The 27,701-nt window shown below is 48.5% G+C and overlaps 1 protein-coding gene across 2 annotated transcripts in view; it reads left to right on the top strand.

Annotated features, from left to right (window-relative positions):
* Nucleotides 1-22,834, top strand: part of IL6R (interleukin 6 receptor) — a 54,453-nt gene extending 31,619 nt beyond the window's left edge. The window contains exons 7-10 of one of the 2 annotated variants that reach the window (XM_068963324.1): nt 7,758-7,801; nt 9,157-9,226; nt 12,963-13,056; nt 19,165-22,834. In XM_068963324.1, coding sequence (XP_068819425.1) covers nt 7,758-7,801; nt 9,157-9,226; nt 12,963-13,056; nt 19,165-19,411 — 455 coding nt within the window. In that variant the 3' untranslated portion in view covers nt 19,412-22,834. The remainder of the gene's footprint in view (nt 1-7,757; nt 7,802-9,156; nt 9,227-12,962; nt 13,057-19,164) is intronic. The other variant, XM_068963328.1, reaches the window with a different exon arrangement.
* The last annotated feature ends 4,867 nt before the right edge of the window (nt 22,835-27,701 follow it).

The following is a 27,701-nucleotide window of genomic DNA, read 5'->3' as shown; positions in this document are numbered from 1 at the left end:
CCTGACACAGAGGCCAAGAGAAGTACATTGGACCTGGAAATCAGGTTGTGTGACCTTGGTAACGTTAGTTTACCTCTCAGAGCCCCAGTCTTGTCATCTGTAAAATGGAGATAACATGACTTATCTTGTCCCCTTTGGAGAGTTTTTATGAATTTAGAGAAAAAAACATTTCTTAGAGATGATAACTAGCACTGCCAGTGTAGGAGGATTAGTAATTTGAGTGCTGTGTTGATTGGTTCTTGGTCCGGGAGGATCCACAACTGTTGAGCCCGTAGCTCTTGGGATAAAGAGAGCGGGGCTGTGGACGTCCTAGAATTGCCGCCCTGGATACAGTCCCGGACTCACTGAGTTGGAATGTAGAGGGGAATGTGAAATGGGGGAGGGGCTGGCGTAGCATCCCACTGTAATTGATAAGGCTGTGGAGCAGACAGCACTCCGGGCAGTTTAGAAAGAGCAAGAAAGGCTTCACGGAGGAGGTGACATTTGCTTTATGTCTTGGAGGGTGTTGTAGGGGTTTCCCTACAAGTAGAGAATGGGGATTATATGCCGCGGGAACAGCACGTGCAAGGACATGGACTGTGAACCAACGCAGGGATGTTTGGCCCGGGGGGAGCACAGGTGTGTGGGTGGGAGGCCCGAGTGGGGCCCCCCGGGAAGGCCTGAAGGGAGAGGGGGTGCGGGGTAGAGGTGTGGGGGAGGGGAGTCAGGCGCCTGGGCTGCAGCGAGCGCTGCCCTCTTGAGGCCGAGACCTGGCTGCGCGCAGTCTTGTGGAGGCAGCGAGGTTCCCAGCCTGAGGGCGGGGCACTGAGTCACACAGTTCTGGGGGCCCTGCTCTGGCCAGGAAGGCCAGGTGACTGCCAGCAGCACCTGCCACAGTGACTCACGGAGTCCCTGCCTGTCAGGGCTGATGTCACTCTGAGGTCAGGCCAGGAAGGAGAGGTGGCACACTGACAGGCGGCTGCTCAGCCGCTCTTTGCAGGCTGGGAGTTCCTCGCGTTTGTCAGGGCTGGCATCCAGCAAGCCTGTGGGCCCTTCACACAGCGAGCTGGGGCAGAATGCTCGGGAAAAGCCCCCTTAGGCACAAGAGGGTTGTTTCTTGCTTTCATGAATCCCTTTGACTCCCTCTCACACCCTGCTCACCGACACCTGGGAAATATTAACAACCACCTGTGACAGGTAGTGAGCAGCGGGGACCCATGCTTGGGAGTCACACTGCTGAGGAGGTGCTAGAGGTTTGCGTCCACATGGCCTTTGGGGGACCCAGAGGCTGGGCTGCACGCTGTCCGGGCAGGTGGGCCTCCCTGGCCCAATCCCTTCAGCCACATACTATCACCTCAAACCCTGCAGTCATCCCATTCTGGGGGACTTCACTGCGTTCCTCCCCTCGGCACGGCCCGAGGGGAAGTTGTGCAGGTTAAAGGGTACTTGGGGACACGTTTCTGAAGAGACCGTGCCCCTTCACCGCTCCCCAGGCATCGCCTGACTCTGCCGTGGTGCCGCTTCCATGGGGCGGCCTTATCGCGTCCCCTGGGTGCAGTGTTGTCGTGGGGCGGACTGGGCTCTGGTCGCTGGCACTGCCCCTCCCCGCGAGACCTTAGGGAAGTGCCCAGGTTTGCTTGGTTTCCAGATGGGAATGATAGGCCTGCTTCAGAACTTCCAAAGCAAACACCTGCCTCACTGAGCTGAGAGGACTAACCAAGCTTAGACAGCAGTTCACACCCAGCCTGGCACATGTGAGTATATACCAGATGCTAGCAATTCACCTGTGTTTCAGGCCACATCTGTCCCTTGAGCTCTGGATTCTTGTCTCCAGTTTGCCCAGAGCTTGGACCACAAACCTCCCCGTGTTCTTTGTCTGGCGATGGACACTACCATCCAGCCCTCTCTCTGAGCCAGGACATGCCCAGGATAGCAGGCCGGACCACCCTCTCCCTTGGCTCAGGTTCTTGTCCCATGTTGGCAGGATTCTTTTTGTTAGTCATTTAGCTGTGCCTGGGTCTTAGTTGCAGCCTGTGGGCCTCTTGCATTGGGAGTGCAGAGTCTTAGCCACTGGACCGAGGGATGTCCCTCAACAGAGTTCCTACGAGGATCTGTGAAACTGACTTCTGTCTCTGGGGGGAGAGCACCGGGTGTCCTCCACGCCACTGCCATGGGCCTCTTTCTAGATCACAAGCCTGAATGTTGCTCTCTGATCTACAGCTATGACTCCCCTTAACTTCCAGGTGAAGCTCAAACTCCTGAGCTTGGAGCAGAGGGCCTTCTCCGGCTGCCTGCCCACCATCCCTCGCGCCTGGCCCTCACTCGCCTCTCCCCCTCCAGGGGGACCAGCAGTTTGGCACTCTTGTCTGCCTCTTCACCCACCTTCTTTCTGGGCCCACCACTGCATCACTTCCTTCCACACCCTCCCTACCTGCTCCATTTCTGTGCATAGCTGACAGTTTCCTGGGATTTCTATAAAATTTCGAAAAGAATTTTGGGTACCCAAGAAGGTCACCAGCTTTTCAGTTTGCTAAGTAAGGACCTAAAGTTAAACGGTTAAGTAAAAAGTGCTCTGCTGTGCTTAGTCGCTCAGTCACGTTTGACTGCCAGGTTCCCCTGTCCATGGAATTCTCCAGGCAAGAATACTGGAGTGGGTTTTCATTCCCTTCCCCAGGGGACTCTTCCCAACCCAGAGATCCAACCCAGGTTTCCTGCACTGCAGACAGATTCTTTACTGTCTAAGCATCAGGGAAGCCCAAGTAAAAAGGAGCTATTGCCATTGACCATCACTCATTTCATAAGAGGATGAAACAAGGGCTTAAATCTCAGAAGGAAGACACTTAAGCTATGTAGCTATCTACTTTGTTTTTTCTCATTTGGCCTCAGACTAGTAGACTTCTCCACAGACTGTCCTGGGTGGTGCTGGGGCCCAGGTAGAGGTGATTTTTTTCTCCTCAGGAGACTGTCCACTCCTCAGTGTGAGGTTTTGGCCTTTTTCATTTTTCTGAAAAAAATGGAAAAAAGTGAAAGTGAAGTCGCTCAGTCGTGTCCGACTCTTTTCAACCTCGTGGACTGTAGCCTCCCAGGCTCCTCCATCCATGGGATTCTCCAGGCAAGAATACTGGAGTGGGTTGCCATTTCCTTCTCCAGGAGATCTTCCTGACCCAGGGATTGAACCTGGGTCTCCCGCATTGTAGGCAGACACTTTACCGTCTGAGCCACCAGGGAAGTCCTGCACAAATGGGGGAAAAGTGATCAACTTTCTGGTTGGTGGTTTATAGGGTGTGAGGGAAGGCATGTCGTTCAGAGTAGGGGCGCTGCCTGGCGTGCCGCTCAGCTTGTGGGTCCCTGTGTCTCCACCCCACCCCCTCTCTGTAAATGTCTGGCTTTGTGGTTCGTCCCTCTCCCCTTGTTCCTTCATCTTTCTGTCACCCTCTGGCTTCCTTTTTCTTTCTTTTGCCTCTTCTTATTCCCAGCCCACTCCTTTGTTCCCTCTCTGTACTCCAACCCTGGAGCCTAGTAGCCCATATTTTTATACAACTTGGGCTTCCCTGGTGGCTCAGAGGTTAAAGCGTCTGCCTGCAATGCGGGAGACCTGGGTTCGATCCTTGGGTTCGATCCCTGGGTCAGGAAGATTCCCTGGAGAAGGAAATGGCACCCCACTCCAGTATTCTTGCCTGGAGAATCCCATGGACGGAGGAGCCTGGTGGGCTACAGTCCATAGGGTCGCAAAGAGTTGGACATGACTGAGTGACTTCACTTTCACTTTCAATATACAACTTAAAAGTATTGTGTTAGAAAATGTTTTATGTTCTGTGTTCTGAATTTAGAGTCAGTTTTTAAACAGATGTTTTTGTGTGCTGGGCACGTGCTAGGTCCTTCAGCCTGTGATCTGAGGTGCCTTGTGTAGAAGGAAGCCACCCCCTTCCTTACTAACAAAGAAGTGAGGTCTAATAGAAGCTGAGTGCCTTGACCAAAACTACAGATCTGGTATGAAGGCCTCTGCCATCTTTTGTATTGAATTTCTCTATTCCAAAACCCAAGTAAGCAAACCCAAACCCATTTTCAAATCAACAGAAATATGTCTTTTGTTTTAAAAACTCGTGGAAAAAACTCACAGGTAGTTTCTCTCAGCCTCACTTGCTGGATATGGTCATTCATTCATTTACTTTGTTATGAATATAAAAGTACATCGTCTGATCTGGAAATATTATTATGGGGACACACTCCGTGTTGGATGTTAATGTATCAGTCTTTTTTTTTGTCCCCAGGTGATTTTCCATAATTGAAATTTTACTAATTCCACAGGTTTTCAGCAAGATGCAGGCTCGTGTTACGTAGTGAGTTCACAAAGATGAGTAAGATACAGTCCTTGAATTTGAGAAATGTTCGATCTAGAGATGATTTTTTTTAAATAAAGTGGAAAAAAGTTTATTCTTGGAGTCAGAAAGCTTTAACACTTATTTCTTACAAAACTTCAGGCGAGCTATTTAACCTCCCTGTGTCTCATTTTCCACATCTGTAAAGTGAGGGTGACATTATTGCCAATCTCAGAATACTCAGAGTACTGTTGTGAGAATTAAATTAATTAGTTCGTGTAAAGTATTATAGGAAAGATGGTGCCTGGCACGTAGTAAAGTCTCAGTAAATGTCAGGCATTGTCATAGTTGTTGCTGCTGTGGTCTCGTGACCGCCGCCACTGTCCTTATGCCTGTTACTTCCTGGCACACAGGGGCATATGGGAGCCAGTGAATGCCAGTTCCTTCCCCTCTTTCATTCCACATGCTAGCTGCAGTGAAACACTAGGAAATATAAAATACTTTGGTCTAAACGGAAAAAATGTGCTCTCTGTTGTTGCTAATGTTTTATAGCCTTCCTGAGCCTCTGCGTCTGTAAACCTGTGATAATAGTACCTGCCTTGTGAGATATTATGAACATCACGTAGGCAAAGAACCACTTGGGACTGGAGTGGAGTGAGCGTCGACCAAGGTCAACGGTAGAAGTACTAGCAATATTTTATTAGCATGCAGTTAGTATTAATAATATTATTATTAAACTCATTTTCCCCTGAGCTGTAGTTTCTTCTGTAAAATGGAAATGTTTATTAGTAATAGCAATACACCTTCCATCTCAGGGGACAAATGGTCTGAGTCAGGGGTTCCTGTTGTCATCTCTCCTGAAGTAGAAAACGGCAGCTCACTCCAGCATGCTTACCTGAGAATCCCATGAAGAGAGGAGGCTGGGAGGCTACATGCCATAGCGTCGCAAAGTTGGACACGACTCAGAGACTAACATTATTGTCATCTAGGGAGGTTTTTAAAAAGACTTGTTATGTAAGACAATCTTAACTATGTGTTGGAAAAATTTTGTTCAGTCTGGTAGCATTCCTGGGTTATTTGAGAGAAAATTCCTAATTTATCTCTGGAAATCTGAGCCACCAAAGGTTACACATCCTTTTCTGGACCTCTTATCATGTTGGGGGTCAGAGCTGAGGGTCCAAAGTATACTGGTCTCCTTTTCTTCCTGAAATATCTTTCTGGGTTTGAGGGATCTTTTAAAGACCCTGATGGCTGAAACTTAGCATGGAGATTCTGAGGCTATAGGTCAGGGATTGGACCTAAAAGACTACTGATGAATCTGAACATGTCTGGGTTTAAGAACCACCATCCATGGTCAACCATATTTCCTATGTAGAGTTGTCCCTGTCTCCTGGTTTTAGCTTTCACTCTAGCGTCCCCACACCCTCCTTTAATCCTTCAGTCATCCCCTGCTCTGAGTCTAATTGTTCCCTGTTAGGTTGGGCTGGAAGAACACAAAAGAATAAGAGACTGTGTCCCTCCCATTTATCCAAAGTTGATCTGGGGCTAAGTTGCTCTGTGACCTTGGACAAGTTGCTTTCCCTTTCTGGGCTCTCCATACAGTGCGGAGGGTGAACACGCTCTTGTGTCCCTTCCAGTGCTGCTGGTGTGTGGTGTTTTTCCCCTCCTGGGGAAGGCACGCCCCTTCTGGAAATTTCTTTCCTGAGCAGAAGGGTCACCCTCTCCTCCAACCCCTTGCTAGTCTTTCTACTCCTGACTCAGGGAGGCTCGACATCTTTGTATAAACTGGTTCTGTGGTATTTTTAATTTCTTGATGGAAAAATGATGAACTGCAAAGAAAATATTTTAAACTCCAGAGCATTCAGTGCCTGGTCCCTTGGGCCCACGTTTGCGGCTGAGTCAGGCCTCGTGTCAGCGTTCTCGCTTTGATACTTGCCCTTCTGCAGCCTTGGGGTTTCTGCAGCAACGTGGTTCCCATGGAGGGGGAGGGGCCCAGAAGGGTGCCCAGCCCACCTCCCTTCTCGGGCACAGTATATTAAATCCATCCAGGCTGTAAGAGTCTGTTGTTACATAATTTAAAAACATATATTTATTTATTTGGCTGAGCCGGGTCTTAGTTGCAGCATGTGGGATCTTAAGTTGCAGCATAGGAGATCTAGTTCCCTGACCAGGGATCGAACCTGAACCCCCTGCATTGGGAGTGTGGAGTTTTAGCTACTGGACCACCAGCAAAGTCCTAGAGAATCTGTGGTTTGGATAAGTATTTTTATTGCAAAAAGGGGCATGCTGCTGCTAAGTCACTTCAGTCACGTCCGACTCTGTGCGACCCCATAGATGGCAGCCCACCAGGCTCCCCTGTCCCTGGGATTCTCCAGGCAAGAACACTGGAATGGGTTGCCATTTCCTTCTCCAATGCATGAAAGTGAAAAGTGAAAGTGAAGTTGCTCAGTCATATCCGACTCTTAGCGATCCCATGGACTGCAGCCCACCAGGCTCCTCCATCCATGGGATTTTCCAGGCAAGAGTACTGGAGTGGGGTGCCATTGCCTTCTCTGAAAAAGGGGCATAAAGGAGATTAAAATGTTAATGGTGCTTCTCTCTGGCACTGTATATCCTTCCTTTTGTTTCTTTCTGTGTATGAATATGTATTTGTTGTTGTTGTTCTGTTGTTCTGTTGTTCTGTTGCCAAGTTAAGTCTGACTCTTTGCGACCCCATGGACTGCAGCACGACAGACTGTCCTGTCCCTCACCATCTCTCGGAGTTTGCCCAAGATTATGTCCATTGCATTGGTGATGCCATTCAACCATCTCATTCTCTGTCACCCTCTTCTCCTTCTGCCCTCAATCTTTCCCAGCATCACAGTCTTTTCCAATGAGTTGGCTGTTTGCAACAGGTGGCCAAATTATTGGAGCTTCAGCTTCAGCATTAGTCCTTCCAATGAGTATTCAGAATATATATTATGGTATATCATATAACATGGGCTTCCCAGGTGTCTGTGTGGTGAAGAGTCTGCCTGCAATGCAGGAGTCGCAGGAGACATGGGTTCGATCCCTGGGTCAGGAAGATCCCCGTGGAGAAGAAAATGGCAACTCACTCCAGTATTCTTGCCTGGATAATCCCATGGTCAGAGGAACCTGGCAGGCTATAGTCCATGAGGTTGCAAAGAGTTGGACACGACTAAAGCAACTTAGCACACCGCATGGAAAACTTTGAATCACACTATATGGACTTTTCCTTGTTTTACATTTTTTATTTAACATTATATCATATTCTTAGTTATTTTCTGAGATATTTTTAAAGACTATTGCAATGTATGATTATATCAGAATTTATACGGCTAGTCCTTTAGGGTTGGATAGTTGCTCGTTTTCCCCGTAAGATTCATTATGGTTAATTTTATTCTATCAGTCGGGACTTCAGTGTTCATGAATCGTTAATAATGACTTTTCTATCCACAGAGCCCAGGAGTTCTACTACGACCGAGCTGCCCACCTCCACACAGGTGAGCTCATGTTCTTATAAAAGGGTCATGGCAACAGCACCTAGAGTTAAGGGTTGTGGGCTGGCGTCAGGCAGAAGTTGACTCCAATTGCACCTTTACCACTTACCAGAAATGTGGATGTGAGCAACTAGTCTGAACACAGGGGCTCTGTAAAGCAGGGGAAGAGCGGTTCTCTCGTCCCAGTGATGTAGGCCACGTAGAGTGTGGATTGGTTCTGGCCCGACTCACTGAGCAGCTGTGTGTCTGGTGGCTGCTGTTTCATCTCTGAACCTCTGGGCATCCCGATAGCTTAGCTTGTGTATCTGTGCTCTTCCCCTGTGGACTCCTGGTGTCATAATTTTCTGAAAAGAGGATTACCTCTGAAGCTGCTTAACAAATCCTTGTGTAATCCAATTTCCCATTGAACTACATCTCCTCTCCTGGTCCTTAATTCCCTCAATGCTAAGCGGGGAGGCTCAGCCACTCCTGGAGCTGGGCAGCATGGGGAAGGAGCCAGGGTCTTGCATCTTGGCCCTATTGGATGCAGGACTGTCCAGGGACCAGCAGAAACAGCTCCAGGGTGAAGCCCACACTCACGGGGCTGGAGGGTGGCGGGAACTGATGCTGAGAACTTGCCACGCCTCACTAGGCTCTAAGCCTGGCATCTCCTTCCTCATTTGACCCTTATGGTCACCAAGATTTGGGTGCCCGAATGATCATGCCTGTACTGATCAGTCAGGTCTGACTCTTTGTGGCCCCAAGGACTATAGCCCGCCAGGCTCCTCTGTCCATGGGATTTTCCAGGCAAGAATACTGGAGTGGGTTGCCATGCCCTCCTCCAGGGGCTCTTCCCAATCCAGGAATCGAACCCATATCTCTTATGTGTCCTGCATTGGCAGGCGGGTTCTTTATCACTAGCACCACCTGGCAAGTCCATGATCATGCCTACAAGGGAGGAAAACTGATGCCCACGTGGATTAAGAAATTTCCCCTGCCTTCCATAACTAGTAAGTGGTGGATCCAAGATTCTAGCTTGAGCTTTTCCCAGTAAGTGGTAGTACCCACGCCCTGGCACCAGACCCATAATACATCTGCTGTTTCAGGTTATTTATTGAGTATCTCCTCTGTGGAAGGGATGTGCCCTTAAGTTCCTGGTGGAGAGACATGTGGGAAGAAATCCCCACCCTGAGTAGGTGAGCTATAGATACAAGTAAGTTGAGAGTGACGGGTCAGACAAGGAGAGGTCCATGAGCCAGAGAAAGGATTGCCATGTGTGGATCAGGCAGGAGGTGAAGGAGGAGATAGTGCCTGAGCTGGGTCCTGAATGATGGTGGAATCTGCAGAAAGAGGCTCACAGTGAGGAATGTTTCTTTTAGGCACCTACTACTACTGAAGATAATGAAATTTTTTTCTCCAAAGATTCTGCAAAAACAACCAGTTTCCCAGGTAAGGACTAGATATTTTTGTGTTTCTGTTGCTTATGGGGCATAAAAGAACTCGTCTCAGCAGAAAGTCCTTTCTTTTTGGAAGTGTTGGCAGAGGGCTGGTCTGCTTAATGAAAAGGATTGATGGCAGAAATAGTCTTTTATTACTTTATACTTCCAAGTTTGATATTGTTAGCTAAGATATACTGAAGGGACCGTAAGAAGAGTAAGATAAATCAGTAAACTACGTCACATTTGGCCCAGAATACAAATAAATGTGCTACAAACAAAATTACTAGCGTCTGTAATGAAATACACCTTTGAGGAATGAAATAAATCTTTGGGAAGGCCTTCATTCCAATGCTTCTGATTCCCTATACCTGCAAGACTAGGCAACCTTAGTAACGTTTCTATCGAGAAAGATCCCAACCAGGGCTTCCCTGGTGGGTCAGTGGTAAAGAATCCCCCTGGCAATCAACTGGGGAGACACGAGTTTGATCCCTGATCCTAGAGGAACCCCCATGCTGCAGAGAAACAACCTGGACACCGCAACTATTGAGTCTGTGCTCGAGTGTCTGGGAGCCACAGCTCCTGAGCCCGCGTGCTGCAACTCCTGAAGCCCAAGTGCCCTGGAAGCCGTGCTCCACAGCAGGAGAAGCTACTGCCACGAGAGGCCTGCACACCGCAGCTAGAGAGTACCCCCACTTGCCACAACTGCGGAAGAGCTCACACAGCGACCAAGACCTAGCACAGCCAAAAAAAAGGGAAGGAAAAGATCCCAGCTCCTGTGTTTGCTTTACTGTTAATATATGGATGGGACTCATGGAGTCCAGACTCTGGAGGCCCAGTAGCTGAACGCATTCACCTGATGGCTCTTGGGCTTTCTGAGGGAGTCCTTGGCCTCCATACCTTTAACTGGGCAGATTCCTGCCATACCTGGCTGCCCATGCCCTGCCATGCTATTGCAAAGCCCTACCTGGTGCAGTACACTTAGGGGGACCTGCCAAACACCTGAGGCTGAACTCTGCTTGCGCCGCTGGGAACTTGGAGTCGAACCCATCCCTGCTCCCCAGGAGTCTCCCACCCAGGGGGCAGGCTCTGGGAAAGAGTGAAGCAGTAACTAGAAGAGAGTGGCCCAAAGGGAGCCGTAGGTAAAGCAAAGTGGGGTTTAGAGTCCTGAGGGAATCACAGAAAGTTCACAGAGGAGGTGCCGTTTGAATGAACCTTGAATGATGTGGGTGGGACAGCAGGAGGTTGGGGCAACAGGCAGTTCAGGGGATACTGTGGAGGAAGGACCCTTGAGTCTTCTCTAGCCACTCTCACCGAGGATCTGTCTAATCCAGCCCTGTGTCTTTAAAGACCGTCTATGGGCTGATGACTCCCGAATGTATAGCCCTGTCTCTGACCTTCCCACGAAGATCCAGCGAGACTGGTGCATCCAGCTACCTAGGTGACGTGTCCACCTGATACCTGCTAAAACTCTCAGACCTAAAGTGTCTAAAAGAGAATGCGTGATGCCTCCCTGCCTCTTCAGGCCAAATCTGTTCTCATCCTTCTTCCTCATTTCAGTAAAGACAACACGTCCTCTGGGTTGCTGAGGCTGGGGGGTAAGACAGGCTTCCTCTTCTATACCTCATCCCATGCCCGGTCCTTCAGCAGGTCCTGCCAGTTGTATCCTGAGGTTTGTCCAGGAGCTGACCACTTCTCACCCCCTCCACTGCCAACACCTGGCCCAGCCATTGCTATCTTTTCTCCAGTACGACTTTAGGGTCTGCCTGCTGGGCGGTTGGCTTTTAGTCTTCTGTTTTAATATTTATTTTCATTTTTAAATTTATTTATCTGGCTATTCTGGGCCTTAGCTGTGGCACCTGGATTCTTTTCAGTTGTGGCATGTAGAATTTAGTTCCCTGACCAGGGCTTGAACTTGGACTCCCTGTATTGGGGGTGTGGAGTCAGCCTCTAACCCACTGGATGTCCCTCCTGGCTTTTGTCTTAACCCCCAACTGACTCTTTTCCAGCCAAAAGCCAGAATGACTCTTAAAACACAAATTTAAGCTCTTCTTGGCTCAACACCATCCTGTCTCCCAGAGTAAAAGCCAAAGGCCTAACAAAGGCCCTAGTCTCCCTGAAGTCAGGCCCTGATCTTTAGGTCTCAGCCCCTCCTTTCTCTCGCTCATCCGCTCTGCCTTCCTCACTTCCACATGTGCTCACCTCATGGCCTTTGCACCCACTGCTTGCTCTGCCTGGATGCTCTTCCCCCGACCTCCCCTTGGACAGCCCTTTCATACATCCAGGCCTCTGCTCAAAAGCCCCCCGGCCCAGGGAGGCCGTTCCCTTTCTACGCTTTGTTTTCCATCATTGCCTTTGTCAGTGCTGACATCTTATTAGACACGTATTTGTTTGTCTGTCTCCCTTGATCAGACTGTAAGATCCAGGAAGCCAGGAGTCTTTCTGTCATCCCACTATCTGTATCCGTGAGGCTTAGAACAAAGCCTGGCACGTGACACTCAGTAAATATTTGTTGAATGAATGAAGGGAAAAATACAAAAGATGATGAAGTGTTAGTGAAAGAGTAAGCCAAGCATACACGGAACGGCCGTCTCTGCCAAGAGACGTGGGACGCACTGGGAGGCACCTGTCCTTGTGGTCAGTGCCCACCCCCAGTTTGGGCTCAAGGCGAAGCCTGCATCTACTAGACACCCGGAGTGATGACTGGCATCATGTCTTTATCAGCAGTGGGTTCCATTTAGGGTGGAAGAGCCTGAATCCGAAGTCCATGAGACTGTAAGTATCTGCATTTTCAGCAGAAGGGAATGATGATTTTGCTTAGACTACTCTCTGTCTAGTCCAGGGTCTGTCTCTGGCAGCCTTGGGAAGGAGTTTTCTCCGGAAAGGACATGGTTGTTTGTGAAGCTAGTTTGTTTTCGCAGTCATTCAATGAAACAGTTTGGTGGGCCTGCTTTGTGCAAGGCACCACGTGAGGAGTTGGAATGTTAAAAGTGAAAAAGACACACATGGTCCCTGCTTTCAGGGAGTTTAGGCTGGAGGTGGAGCTGGGAGAGTAAGCAAGGCGGGCCAGCGTGGAGCAGGATCACTTCTCAAAGGGAGTGCCATCATCTCATGTGAGATTCAAAGGCCAAGCAGGGGGACTGGCCAGCAAAGGGAAAGGGGTGCAGCAAGGGTGGACTAGCATTCTGGGGGAGAAGAGAATGCGTGCACAGGAGACAATATGCGTGAGAAAGAGGGACTGAAATTCAGATGGCTGGGGCTTGCGTACCAGCTGGGGAGACAGGTGAGAAGTGATGATCCAGTGGGAGCAGCTGCACCCAAGCGCTTGATTTAAAGCATCTGAGCCTCCAGGAGCTGCTGTCAATGAGGTCCCCTAAGGCTCTGCTTCTTGCACGCCCCTGTGCCTTGTGGGGCCAGCTGAGTGCCGCTAGAAAAGCTGCTTTGAAAGTGAGTGGGAGTCTGTGGCTGGCCACAGGCACTCAGAAGCTCTCAGCTGGAGGTGTATCTCTTGCCAAGTGGTGGCGTCCTGGGGTCTGTCAGACTGTGCTGGGGGAGACCTTCTGGAGTTGGCTTTGGCCAGAACACTCGCAAGGTTGTCAGGCAGGGCTGTTTCCTCCTCTAGGGGTGAGGTTCTTTTGAGGTTTTGACGGCACCTGCTGAGTGGGTTGTTTTTCTCCCCCCTTCTTTCCTCTGCTCCTCCTCCTCCTCTTCTTTCTCTCCCTCTCACTTTTTTTTTTTTTTCTCCCTAGTGCCAGACTCTTCTTTGGTGCCACTGCCTGCGTTCCTGGTGGCTGGAGGAAGCCTGGCCTTCGGGACCCTGCTCTGCATCTGCGTCATCCTGAGGTGAGAAGGGCCCCGCGGCGGCCCCGCGGCGATCTCAGGCCTCACATCCAGCCTTGCCGGCGCTAGGAGGGTGGCCTTGGGCTGGAGAGCCCCGAGTGGAGTCCAGATATATTCGAGAGGCGGAACGGACAAGATCTGAGGACAGCTTAGATGAGGAGGATGAAGGAGAGGAAGGAACCAGGTCGGACCCTCAAGTTTCTGGCTTAAGCAGAGCAACCAAGTAGAAGAACAAGGCTTACGTGTTGGTACCCCTGGGGAAACCCCAAGCGGGCAAGTTTGGGAGGCCATTCAGATCATTGCCACCAGGCAGGTGGTAGTTGGGGCCACAGGAGAAGATGGGGCCAAAGATGTCATCTGTGGAGTGCGACTGGAATATTGTGAAGAGGAGGAGCCGGGAAAGGGACTGAGAAGGGGTGGCCTGAGGGAGCAGAAGAGGCAGGAAAGCCTGGTTGTGACAGTGTGTGTTAAACACTGAAGAAACACCTTAGGCTCTGGGATTGCAATAGGAACATACCCTCCCTCTCCTAAGAGCCACAGGCTACGACGAGTAAAGTGCCACTTGAGAAGCACCGCAGCGGAAGTGCACGGGTGCCTCTGGAGTGCCTGGCTAGACTACCTCCTTGGGGATGTTCTGTGTTTTAAAATAAGCAGACCTAGTGGGTCACCTTTAAATGTCCTATCCTGGTGCCTCTCTCCAGTCGTGGTGAGGGCTTGGTTGGCACTCTGGTCACTGTAGTGCCATGCCTAATCATCCCAGGCTCTCTCCACTCATTCCCAAGCTTGCAGAGAAGTCACCTAACAGTGCTCCCAGGGAATGGGCGATAAAGAAAACTTCCGGTGTTCACGATTTTACTGCAGGAACTGGCACTTTTGCATATGCCGAAGCCCTAAAGGAAATGAGGCTGGGCTCTGGCTTCGGATGGTGGTAAATTCCAATGATAATATAAGGAGAGAAGAAATTCCATCCTATTTCTTTCTGTTTTTCCTGTCTTTTTTGTTTGTAACTTGCAAGGATTCTACCCCGTGATTATGAGAGGTGGTCTTTGAGGTGTTTGGGAAGGAGGGGTAAGACTTTGGCAGACAGCTTTCCACGTGCTAGCTCACTGGAGTCTCACAGTGACCCCGGAATAGCTCGGCCACCAAGGCGGTCTGGGTTGGAAGATGAGGAAGATAACAACTCAAACTGTGTTTGGGGTTGTTTTGCTTTGATTTTTCAATGAAGTAGCAAGCAAGCTGTTCCAAGGGTGTGCAGAAGATAAGTTTCTTAAAGAGTAACTCCTTGGAGGAGCCAAGAACTCACTGTCTTTTATACCTTTGGGCCAGAGAGGGGCCCTGCCAGCTTTCAGAGGTCTTCCTACTCCCTTCTAAGGGATTCTTTGCCTCACCTCAGACAGCTCTTCTTTCCGTATCTATATCATCTGGGTTTCAAATGGACTTTCTCATAATCCACCAGAGACCCTATGGAGCAGTGGTCCCCCCACCTTTCTGGCACCAGGGACCAGTTTTGTGGAAGACAGTCATGGACCAGAGGGTGGGGGGTGGTTTCAGGATGACTCAAGTGCGTTTCATTTTTGTGCCCTGTTTCTATGACTGTTACATCAGCCTGGCCTCAGACCATCAGGCGTTAGATCACGGAGGTTGGAGACCCCTGTTCTGGGGGATTCCTTGCCTTACCTCAGACACGTACTTCTGTGTTCTCTTTTTATTTCTTTATCATTAGGGCTTCAAAAGGTCTTTATCATAACCCACCACAGGCCCTGTAGAGTAAATGTCATGATTATGATTTCCCCTTGGCAGGTGAGAAAATTAAAGCTGAAAGAAAGAAGAGTGATTACAGCTAGAAAGGGTGAGGAGGCTAGGGTTCAAACTCACAGCTTACGCTTCTTGGATAGGGCCTTAGGGGTCATTTAGTCAAACTCTTGAATTTTACAAATGATACAACAGCGATGAGCTGACTTGCCCAGGAACACATACTTTGTTAATAGCAGAGACAGGACAAGGACTCGTGTCCCAAGAGTGCCTGCCCACCGCAGCAGCCTGCAGTCAGCTCAGAGGTGGGCCTGGTCCTATACGTCCACTGTTGGCCAGTGGCCCCCCTAACAAGCGGTGCTCTCTTGCTGTGCTGTTAACCACTAGGAGAGAAGTGTTAAGCTGGATACCGGCCACAGTGCTCATCACAGACCTAGTTTGCTAATGTGCTGATGGTGCTTGTACACTGGCTGGTTGCTACACAACCAGAGTCCCTGAAGTCACAGTGCCCTGTGCAGAGAACATAGCAGTTATTTATTTCCTAGCCTGATGAGTTTCCATCCTCCCGTATAAGGGTAATTTATTTGGAAAGAGGCCAGTTAATTTCAAACAATGAAAAATCACACATCGCTTCTCGGCCTTTTGGCTAAGATCATGTGTAGAAAAATCACACTATTTCCAAAGTCCCCCATGTCAAGAAAAGAGAATCAGTAGGGGTTTCCCTGGTGGCTCAGTGGTAAAGAACCCCCTTGCCAATGCAGGAGATGTGGGTTCGATCCCTGGTCTGGGAAGACCCTGCACACCGCAGAGCAACTAAGCCTGTGTACCACAACCGTTGAGCCCGTGCTCTAGAGCTCGGGAACCGCAGCTGTTGAGCCCGGGTGCCGTAACTGTTGAAGCCTGCGAGCCCTAGATCCTGTACTCTGCAACAAGAGAGGCCGCCGCAATAAGAAGCCTGTGCACGGCAACAAAGAGTAGCCCCTGCTCCCTGCAACTAGAGAAAAGCCCACACGCAGCAACGAAGACTCAGTGCAGCTAAAGAAAAATGAGCATCAAGAGATGCTGTGGGAGCCTGGGGCGCCAGAATGGCTGGGCCACCATGACCACTGGGGTGGCCAGATTGTTATAGCGGATAGAATGAGAGGCAGATGGAGGAAGTGAAGCCCACCAACCTGTGACCCCATCTTTTTATTTTTAGTACACTTATTTTGTGTCTCAAGCAAAGCACAGTATTTTCCTAAGTATTTTTCCATCAATATCCGTGGCAATTTTTAAAAGTTTAAGTGTGCTGTTGAAGAAGGTGTACTATCTTTTTAAATGGATGTTGTAACTTAAAAGGGCCATTCTCCCCACTGTACTTCCTGTGGCGCAGTGTGCCCCCCATTTGTATCTCTCTACTTTAGCCATCAGGCACTGGGAAAATAGGATTTTCATAGCAGAGAGTTACTTTTCTGCACATTTATTTAGAATGGCTAACACCATTAGATGAGGACTTCCTATATACATGCCTATGATTTAAATCATTTTGTATTGAATGTATTGTCTCATTTCAATATTTTAAAATCACACTCTCCCATCCCCGCGGTTAATTATAAGTGTTTTTTAAGTTTTTAAAGTGTTTTTTAAAAATTTTCTTTTAGTTGTAGAAACTTTTCTTAAAACAAAATATTGCTGCGTACACGTTCAGTTACTTCAGTTGTGTTCGATTCTTTGTGACCCCATGGACTGTAGCCTGCAAGGTTCCTCTGTCCATGAAATTTTCCAGGCAGTGCTCAGACACCTGCCAAGGGCAGGGCAGTGCCAGGTTTGGATGGACCACAGGCCCAGAGGTTTCTAAGTCCCCTTTGAGCTTAGTGATTTGCTGAAAAAGTCTCATTCACTCCTCAAAATAGTTCAAAAGAAGAAAAGCTGATCTTTCTCAGTTACCCATCCAGTTGAAAACATCTGAGGAGAGAGACTGCTTTCCATATGGGTTAAGTAACATCAATAGAAACTTAACAAAAATTGTGACACAGGATGATTTCCTAAATATCGGCAGTTTGCTGAATACTGACAAATAGCAAAGAAGGACTGATGCTGAAGCTGAAGCTCTAATACTTTGGCCACCTGATGCGAAGAGCTGACTCATTCAAAAAGACCCTGATGCTGGGAAAGATTGAGGGCAGGAGAAGAGAGTGACAGAGGATGAGATGGTTGGATAGCATCCCTGATTCAATGGACATGAACTGGAGCAAATTCCAGGAGATGGTGAGGGACAGGGAAGCCTGGTGTGTTGCAGTCCATGGGGTCTCGAAGAGTCGGACACGACCTGGGGACGGAACAACAAAGCAAGAAGGGAGAAAAATCACACATTAAGCAGAGACAGCCACTGTTAAATTTTTAAAATGTAAAAGTCTGACAAACATACAGGAAAGTGCAGATGTCACACGTGTACAGTCCCATGCGTTTCCACAAAGACACCCATGCAGTTGACACCCAGATCAAGAGCACTTGACATTTAGATGAATTTTCTCCAAGCCTTTTTCCTCTGCATAGTCTCTTGTTTGTTTGTTTGCTTTTGGCTATGTGACATGATGGTTACCCATTCAGCGGTTGAACCCGTACCCCCTGCATAAGAAGCAAGGAGTCTTAACTACTGGACCACCAGGGTTTGTTTTTCAGAACCATGATTATTCTGTATCCATAACTCTGAATCCTGCCTTTTAAATGTAGCATTAGTTATATAACATAAGCACTTCTTCTTATTATTAAAATTTTTTGTAAACCTCACTTTCATCACTTCTCCGTTAGATGGATATACCCAAGATCACTTAACCAACCTCCTATTATTGGGTAGTTGGACTGTTGCTTTGCTTTTATAAACAAGACTGTGTTGAACATGTTTGTGCATAAAGCTTTCTCCATAGCTATGTGCTTTCCTGAGGATAGATATATTCCCAGAAGTGGAAATCTCAGATCAGAGGGTCTGAATATTTTGAAATCCAGAGTGTAATGACTCTGTCTTCAGTTCTCTCATGAGAGAGGAGGATTCCACCCAAGAACCCAGCATAGCTCCAGTAAGCGCCCCTGCTGTGTTCTCTTCCTGTGCAGTGCCTGAATGGCGAAGCCCAAGTCACATTCTGCAGACTGTTTGTTCCATTTGGATAACAGGCTAAGAGCCAATGGCATATTTGGAGCCAGCTATCAATTATTTATCATAACAAGGACAGGAATAGCCTGTCGATATAAAAAGAAACCTAAGGAAAATCCCCAAACCTTGTTTTTGAGGCTGGTTTCCCCTTCCCCCTCCCAGCCCTTCCTGAAGTAGCTGACATTTGGTAGAATTGAGAGAGACCACCTTGCTCCCGCTTTGGGGTCAGTGGGCAGTAAGTTAGTAGGTGACAAAGTGGGAAGCGGGGGGAAGATGGGCTGCCCCGATCGACGCAGGGAGGAGACCTGACTGTACCTTTGAAGATTGCTATCACCATCTCATCTTTCTTTGAGCTGTCAAGAGACTTTTCTCGGTTACTGAGCCCTGGCTTTGGGCCCAGAGTGGAGCAGGGTGAACGAAGCTGTGATCAGAGAGATGTCTATCTCCTTCCTGTTTAACATCGACTTTCCTGTCAAATGAGTCACCCGTGCCCAAGTGGTGCCCATGGCCGAGGCTGTGTGCATGTGCGAGTGTGGTGGGAGGGGACCCAGGGGCGTGGGGAGAACTGGGGACTGTGAGCATATTGGAAGCCAGAAGCGAAGGAGGGCTGTTGTGGGAGCAGGACAGTCCTTTTCCTTCCCCACTGAAAGAATACTGTCTCTCTTTTTCGAGTAAATGGATTTGAGACTGAGCGTGTCCCTCTGGGCTGCCTCTACGGTTGTGTTAGCCTTTCAGTCATGTCCGTGTCTGACCCTTTGCGACCCCGTGGGCTGTATAGCCTGCCAGGCTCCTCTGTCCATGGGATTCTCCAGGCAAGAGTACTTGAGTGGGTTGCCATTCCCTTCTTCAGGGGAGTCTTATGTACCCAGGAATCGAATCCAGGTCTCCTGAATTGTAGATGGATTCCTTACCGTCTGAGTGGAGCAGAACAAAGGACAAATTAGGTTCTCAGGTGCTATAAAGAGGCACTCCAAACCTCAGTTTCCCCATTGGTAAGTTGGACCCACCATGCATACCTATTCCCTTGGGGTATTTTTGATAGCTCTTCAGAGGATTATGTAGTTCCTAGTGACAGAAAGCAGCCAATGAATAAATAGTTATCAGTCCTTGGAGCTGAGACCCAAGAGTGCCAGCCCACCAGGGCAGCCAGCTGTTGGTGTTTTTCTCTTGGGTTTGCCACAGCAGGAACTCAACATTTGCGTGGTTTGTCTTTGTGTATCTCTGTGAAGGTTCAACAAGACGGGGAAACTGCAGGCTCTGAAAGAAGGCAAGACGAGTGCACACCCGCCGTATTCTTTGGGCCAGCTGGTCCCTGAGAGGCCCAAGCCCACCCCAGCGCTTGTCCCCCTCATCTCCCCACCGGTGTCCCCCAGCAGCCTTGAATCTGACAACACATCGAGGAACAGCCGACCGGATGCTAAGGGCCTTGGGAGCCCTTATGATGTCAGCAACAGAGGCTACTTCTTCCCCAGATAATGGGTAGGCCTAGCAGCCTGGGGCGTCAGGCCCCTGGACTGTGTGGATGCTTCGCATAAGTCGCTCCTCACTGCCATGCCAGCTTATCTCAGGTACTTGGGGCCTCTGGCTTCACCTTTACAGAAGCGCCTCACAGAAAATTCTACGCTGGGTGAAAAAAAGATTTGCTGTGTTTGTTTAGTTTTGAATCACCCTGACCCCAATGCCCTGATTACAGGGTGAGTGAACTCAGGCCCCTGTGAAGAGACGGGTGTCAAGACTCTACTGGCCACTCAGGTGGGCAGAGCTGGGTGACTGGGGAGGTTTGGGACGCCCCCAGCTTTGGTGTGGATGAGCCGCTGGCCACCCGCCCACTCCCGCCCACCACGAGGAGCTGCAACCTCAGACGGGTGGGATGGATTTCCAGCCAGACTCCCCGAGTCGCTTATGTCTTGACCCACAGCAAACTCTAGAAACCCAAGTGCCTTCGAAATTCCTTCTTTTCTAGGCCTACGTATGGGGGGGAGGTCTCTTGTGCTTTTCTTTCCCCGCAGCGGAGGTGGGGGCAGATAGTATCTCAGGGCCTGATGGTTTGAAATGGAATTATAATTAGTTCCTCATCAGCATTTTCTGAATGTGAATGGTCGTCCTAGGCACTTGCTGAATCCAGAAGCAAGTGCACTGGCTCGATTTCCCTTTTTGGATCCCAGGACTTCAGGAGAGGAAGGAGGGGAGTGGGGCAGGGTCTCCAAGCTTATCTGTAGTAGCATTGCTGAGGGGGATGGAGGCCTCTGCACACCGTTCCCCGACTTCCCCAGCTCCCCAAAAGGAGAACTGGCATCAGGAAGGCATCTGCCAGTTGTGAAATTAACATTGCCTTGCGCCAGCTTTGTTTATTTTGTTTTCAACTGAGCCTGAGCAACCAGGGAAGATAATATTTATGCAAAAAGACAAAAGAACCTGGCAAGAATGGATTTTAATTAGGTTTTTAAAAAACTGCTGACTCTTTTATCTTCAGAGGGTAGAGCATCCAGTATTAGTTGAGAGTCAGTATATAAATAACAGGGGAAAGGCACAGTGGCATTGTTTAGCACAAAACTGAATCAAGTGACCAAGGACGAGAAAAGATTTTCCCCTATAAGAGAAGAAACTCTTTTCTAAATTTTGTTTTTGCCTTAAAAAGTGAAAAAAAAAAAAAAAGAGAGAGAAAAAACAACTCTGCCTCTCTTCTAATTTAGCGGAAAAGGCAGCTTGTTACTACTCCCCCAGGCGGTCGAGAAGGAAATGGTGTCCAGCTCCCAGGTCACAGTGCTGGGAAGCCAGCCTCCCACGATTACTCAGCAGGTCAGCTGAAAATCCCCACCACTGAAAGCCACGAATCCTCCGGTATCCGACGAGGTTCATTAAAAAAAAAATCCTAAGCTTGATGCCTTCCTCTTTTTAGTTAGTTCCTTGAATGTGATTGAGTTCCCCTAGCATTGGAGCACCGACTGAACGCCTAGGCGTGACGCTGCGCTAACCACTGCAGTGTGCTTTTCTGTCTAGGCTTCGAAAATTCAGTGAAGTTAGTGGTTACCCAGACAAGCACCCTCAAGTATCCTGGGAAGTCCCAGAAAGAAGCTGTGATTAAAATCAGTCGTGTAACCCACCACTAAAAATGTACCAGACCACAACACTTTTCTAGTAGTCTCCCGTTTTAGAAGAACCACCACCAGCACCAGACAGGTGGGAAAAGGACAGCAATAGTCATGTTTTGTTTACTGTTTGCCAGGCTCAAACTGTTATGACGTTGGGCTACGTGGTGACTTTCATTGCTGGCTTTGGCTGTAAATTTCAGACTCTGTTGCTGCCTTTGGCAACTAATCTGAAGTTGACAAAAGTGAGGCAGGCGGTTTTGTTTTGTTTTTCTCTCAAGTTTTCGTGACCGAGACCAGCAAAAATGCTGTTAAAGGGAAATATAGAAAATGAGAATCTGCATGAGACAGGATGATTCTCTGCCCACAGTTAACTCTTGACAAAGTTTTACCCACGTGTAATATTAGCAGAGCCAGGCAGCGGTGCTGGTGGAAGATGTGAAATCCAGATAGCTCATGATTGCTGAGAGCTAGGCAGCTTTGATCTCCAAATTGTTATTGCTTTCATTATTATTTGAACGGAACTGCCTCCCCCCCTCCTTTATTTTTTTATAAGCTAGTATAGATGAAGGAAAAATATTTGTCTTCTCTTGCTCGGTGTACATAGGTATACACCCCACGCTCTCTCTGTCTTTGAATCTATGGTCAGTGAATGTGTGTTTCAATTCACAGGTCGTTCTTACCTGTGTTTCTGCAGCACGCGTGTGATGCTACTCACCTAATACCTGTAGCAATCTGCTACACAGCCAGAAGGAAATGTTAGCCCAGCAACAGTTTTTTATTACAGATGGACAGCTTATCCTGCTGGGTGGGAAACATTGAAAATATGCTAGTTCAGGGTTTCAGTTAAAGTGGTCATTAATTCTTGTAGCATTAATGAAAAAAAAATTCTGTTTTTAAGTGTCGAGGAAGTAGCATTGACTGTTTCTGCAAAGCCCTTTGCCCTGATGGAACCTTGTCCTTGGCAGTTTGTTTGCCAGGCTCTGGGCTCACCCCAGTCTCTGTTATCTGTCTGCTGTCCCCGAGGGAAGGAAACACCATTACAAGGGGTGGAATCTGCTCCTGGAACGGATTGGGAGCCCACCTGGTGGTGAGCAGAGCTCGGCTCAGCAGAGCTCAGTGGGACAGACTGGGGGTGATCATGGTTTGTGGGTTTCCTGTAGAATGTTCAGGAATGTCTTGCCTGGCTGCTTTGGTCCTGGGCTATATCGCTTCATCAAAGGCACTTAAGATTGCCCCAGTTGGGGAGGAGTCTGACACCCAGCTCCAGATTGAGTTGGTAAGAATTTATCTTAATTTGGTGGTCCCTGGGAGCATGAGCCTGGATCCCAGCCTCCCATGCAGCAGTTGGCAGTGGGGCTTTTGCCAAGCTGGCTCCACTTCTGTGCCAGACACTCCCGAGCATCCCCAAAAGGTCCTTCTAGCATCGCGTCCTCCGTGTAGCCTGGCTCCAGCACCAGCAAGTTTCTATGGCAACCTTAATGATGATTAAGGAACATTGTCAGATGTATGAACATATGCTCAAATGCAGATCTACTTCAGAAGGAAAGGATTGGAACAGCGTGTAGCAAGGCTATTAATTAATAGAGAAACCGTATTTGGATAGAGAGCACACATCTGTTAAATAGAATACCTCAACTTTATTTTTTTCTGGAGAGAAATAATAGTTTTAAGTTTGGTTGTTTTTTTTTTTTTTAAACCTAATTATCTGAAAGCAAATACCAAAGGCTGGTGATGTCTGTATATGGGGCAAAGGGTCAGTATAATTTTTTTCAGTGTTTTTTCTTTTTATCAGCTATTTTGCATTTAAAATGAAAATTGTAAATGTTTGAAATAAAGAAGTTCTAAAAAATATGCCTGGGAGATAATGATGCTTTGGCGCCTGGGTCCTTTCAAGGAAAGACTTGCATGGTTACTCGGGGAAAGGGGTGAAGAAACATGGGTTTAAAGTCAAGGAGAACCATTTGGGGGGTGAACTTTTCCTTAATGCAGGATTAAATTACCTCTGGAAAAAAATCAGGTGAGTTTAAGAAATAAGTTGCAATTTCTCAAAGACTTTCATTTGGAAAGTTATTTCCCCAAAGGAGCCCTGGGCTTTCTGGAAAGGGCGTAGGTGCTTTGGCCTTTTTTACATCATTATCAGGTGATGGAGCTGGGGGGAAGGAAAAGGAAGGGCCATTATTCATCAGAAGACTGTTTATTGAACAGGGGTTGTTAACGGAATCACAAGTCAACCCTGAACCTCTCCATCATCAGGCTGCATCTGTCCCCTGTTGAAAAGGATCTTCCATAAACCTTGGGACACTGCCATCCCAAATCTTCCAAACAGAGGAAAGCCTTCATGTGGATGCTCTGTGGATAAGAGTTGGTGTGTAAACAGTTCAGGGCTGGGGAGGAGGAAACTGCATGGAAACCTGGAAATTGTGTAACTCAGTCCGAAAGCTGAAGTGCCAGGCCCTGCTGCGCAGCCCCCCAACCCCCGGGGAATCAAAAGAAAGCCACACGACCGACCACACCTATGGGGCCCATCCTTGAGGATGCCACGGTTTCTTGCGAGGTTGGTCCCTGTCTTGCAGAAAGTGACGCAGGAAACAGATGTCCCATGGTGGCTTGGCTGTGTGGACCCCACAGAGGGTGTGGGAGTGAGTGTAAGGAGCAGGAAATGGAAGAGGGTGGGCCCCCCTCTTCACCACATCACTGTTAGGTTGGTAAGGCTATGGTGCTCTTTCCAAAAGAGAGAAATGAGAGAGCAGATGGGGGATCCTGTAGAGAATGGCAAGGAACACTCAGTTACTGGAACGACCACTAAGGAAACCGCTTTCCTTATTTTTTGATGCAGAAGGACACCAAACCTTCCCCCGTGTCTGTGAGAAGCACAGGCCAGAGGCAGGAACTGTGGTGCCTTTCTGCATGGCAGAAGCGTGCTGTTGCAAGGCCTGAAGCTGGTCCGAGCAGCCAAGGGCCGGGCTGGGCCTGGCAGCCTCTCAGGCACGGTAGTGGCCAGGTGGGCTGGCTGGGTGAGCTGACCGAGTGGTTATATCATATAAACAGTCCTGAGCAGGGGAGCCAGCCCCACACGATCCTTCAAATACTGACCACCCCCTGGTCCCTCTGAGAAACTTCTGGTCTTCTTGCTGATGTGTGTTACTTAAAACAACCTTAGAACAACCTCAGCTACATCTTATTTCACACCAGCAATTTTCAGTGACTATCCAAACATGAGTACAGTGAGATTTTTCAGTAAGATCCCGAAACACTCGCACTATGGGAATATGCAGTATTCAATTAGGCTGTTTCTTTTTCTCAGGTAACTTCAAAATGCTTAGTAAGGCTGCCGAATGTCCGCAAAGAAAATAGTTTATCGTGTGATGAGAAGCTGCGTTTTATTTTTTTTTGAAAAATTTATTTTATTGAAGTACAGTTGATTTGCAATGATGTATTAATTTTTACTGTACAGTAAAGTGATTCAGTTATATATATACACATACTTTTTCATTTTCTTTTCCATTATGGTTTATACAGAATATTGAATATAGTTCCCTGTGTTGTACAGGAGGACCTTGTTGTTTATCCATTCTCTCTATATATTAATAATAGTTTGCTTCTGGGAATTCCCTGATGGTCCCGTGGTTAGAACTCTCATTTCACTGTGGAGGACCCAGGTTGGGGAACTAAGATGCTTATTCCAAACTCCCAATCCTTCCTTCCCCCACAACCTTCTCCTTTGGCAACCACAAGTCCATTTTGGTAAAGCGTCTGCCTACAATGTGAGAGACCTGGGTTCGATCCCTGGGTCGGGAAGATCCCCTGGAGAAGGAAATGGCAACCTACTCCAGTACTCTTGCCTGGAGAATCCCATGGATGGAGGAGCCTGGTAGGCTACAGTCCATGGGGTCGCAAAGAGTCGGACACAACTGAGCGACTTCTCTTCTTCATGATTTTTTTAAAGAACGAAATTTATCGGGAGGACAGTTGAATTCTAGTTTGTTTTTTATTTAATTAATTTTGGGGGCCATGCTGAGCGACATGTAAGATCTTAGGGCTCTGACAGGGATTGAACCCTACGTTGGCAGTAGCACACAGTCTTAACCGCAGGGGTAACAGGGGAGTCCCCTATTTTGGTTTTTAAATGCATATGCTGAACAATGAACGTTCTGAAATGATGAAATGTCCCATTCAGTGTAACTGGGACATTCTAGGGTCTGTCCCCAGCGACTGATGAAGGGCGGGGGGAAAGATGGAGGAGGGCTGTGTCAGCAGCAGCTGCTCGTGTGGGCAGTGTGTTCACTACCTGCAGGGCACAGGTACACGTGGTGTACACTGGAGTCACCACCACCAGCAGGGCTTGCAGATCGGTCTGGAGAAGGTGGTGCCGGACCCCGAGGGTGACTGTGGGCCCTGATTGTTTCTATGAGGAGGTGGGTGCTCTGGGGCCCCAGATTCCAGGCGATCATGTCTGTGGATGGGTCCAGGAATTACAAGATGCCCAGGCTTCAACCCCAGAGCCTCCAGATCACGAAAGTGGGCGTCTGTTTACATCGGTGTAAGGTGCTCAGTTTCTCCTGCCGTGCCGCCAGCTCTGAGGGTCTCTGTGAGGGAGACTGCAGCGTGGGAGATGAGGTTCTATGGCAACACGTTACTGGGGGCCTAAGCAGGGGACAAAACCTGTGGACAGCAAAGAGCTACACCACTGGCCCACTGGTTATCCAGAAGGTCACCATCCCTTTTTGGTCAAGATGGCATATCAAGATTAGCTAATAATAATGACAGCTGTTTATGGGCCCTCCCCATGTGCTTCACAAATAGGGTATTCTTTCTCATCCTAATGAGAGGTAAGTGTTTTCACCAGTTTACAGATGCAACCACAGAGGCTCATATTGGCGAAGATAGTGGTCTAAGACTCCTGAGCTGGGTAAGAGGCTGAACTAGACCCTAAACCTGGGTCTGCTTGACCCCACGCCAGTGCTCTTTCCCTTGCTGTGTGGCCCCTCAGCCCCTGGTGACCGCCAGGATGGGCCCACCTTTCCAGCCCCTTTCCCAGGCTAGGTGCTCTGCCCCTGTGCTGGGTGGGGGCCCGGCCCACTCACCCTCATGGGGAGATGACCCTGGAGTCTTCATCTGGTTTATCACATGTATCAGCACGGAAGCCGAGACCCTGGGAGTCTGAGCTATGAAGGTGTGTCCCTGAGGCCACCAGACCTCAGCGAGGCTCACAAAATAGGAGCCGCAGAGGAGATGGGCCGCAGAGGCGGAGGCAGCAAATAGCTCCTTACGGTTAATGATCCTTCATCAGAAACCAAACCACTTCCCCTCCTTCTGTATCAGTCCCGTATCTTTTCCTCTGAACTCTGAGTAGTTGATCTGGTGTTCGGTTGCTTCCTTGGTGTATATTTTAATGTTGTTTGTTGTTCAGTCGCTAAATCATGGCTAAGTCTTTAAGATTCCTGGACTCTAGCCCACCAGGCTCCTCTGTCCATGGGATTTCCCAGGCAAGAATACTAGAATGGGTTGCCATGTGCTTCTCCAAGGAATCTTCTGGATCTAGGGATCAAACCCTCTTCTCTTGCATGTCCTGCATTGGCTGGCAGATTCTTTACTACTGTGCCACCAATACTTGAATGAACTACCTTGAAATCCCCAAACTGTGCTTTATTTATGGCATGAGAACTTTCTTATGTCCACTGTGTCTGAAAGGGTGAATGATCACCATGCTGGAAGAGGTGGTTCTCTCTGGGCTGAGACCTTCAGGGGATGTTTACTCCATCACCATGCCAGGATGTAAGAAGACCAATCCCTTCCCAAAGATGCTGTCAGTTCACTCACTGAGCCAGGCAATTAGGAAGCAAATGCTCTTGCTGTCTAAGTGACTAATCTAGTCTAGGGAGTCAGGGAAGGAAGGGACAGGGAAAGTGAAAACAGGAGGGTTCCAGGGGGAAGGGGTGGCCTTGGGAGGCTGACGGTACAGGGCCTGAGGTGAGTCCTGCCTTGGACATGCAATGTGCAGAGCAATTTTTCGACATTCTAAGAGCATTAGGAAGCTGCTGAAGACCAGATTTGTTCCTTCTTTTTCTTTTATGCATATTAAAATTTTTTTTCATGAGCCTATATGTTTTTTACAGTTAGAAAGCTTTTCATTAAACCGTTATAATCCCTCTATTTTGGAATAGTGCAACCAGGTTGGACTGCCTATAAAAAACTGTTAAAGAGTGCAAGCAGTAGGTGGGGATCATAGATAAAGCAAAACTGACTATGAGACAGTAACTGTTGAAGTTGAGTAAACCTTTTAAAAGCATTGACATTCTCCATTTTAAATGTGCAAGGACTTTAGGGGGAATGCTTCACTTGCAAACGTACCATTTAAAATAATGCAAATAGGGACTTCCCTGCTGGTGCAGTGAATAAGAGTCCACCTGCCAGTGCAGGGGACATGGGTTTGACCCCTGGTCAGGGAAGATGCCGCATGCCTCAGAGCAACTAAGCCTGTGTGCCACAGCTACTGAGCCCCCATTCCAGAGCAAGCAAGCTGAAACGAATGAGGCCCCCACGCTCCACAGCTTCTGAAGCCGCTATGCCTAGAGCCTGTGCTCAGCAGTAAGAGAAGCCCCACCTTACCACAATTAGAGAAAACCCTCGTGCATGCAACAACAAAGACCCAGAGCAACCAAAAAAAAAAATGA

Source organism: Capricornis sumatraensis, chromosome 2 (genome assembly GCF_032405125.1).
Source record: "Capricornis sumatraensis isolate serow.1 chromosome 2, serow.2, whole genome shotgun sequence".
NCBI classification, from domain to species: Eukaryota; Metazoa; Chordata; class Mammalia; order Artiodactyla; family Bovidae; genus Capricornis; species Capricornis sumatraensis.
This window is presented reverse-complemented; position numbering and strand designations above follow the sequence as displayed.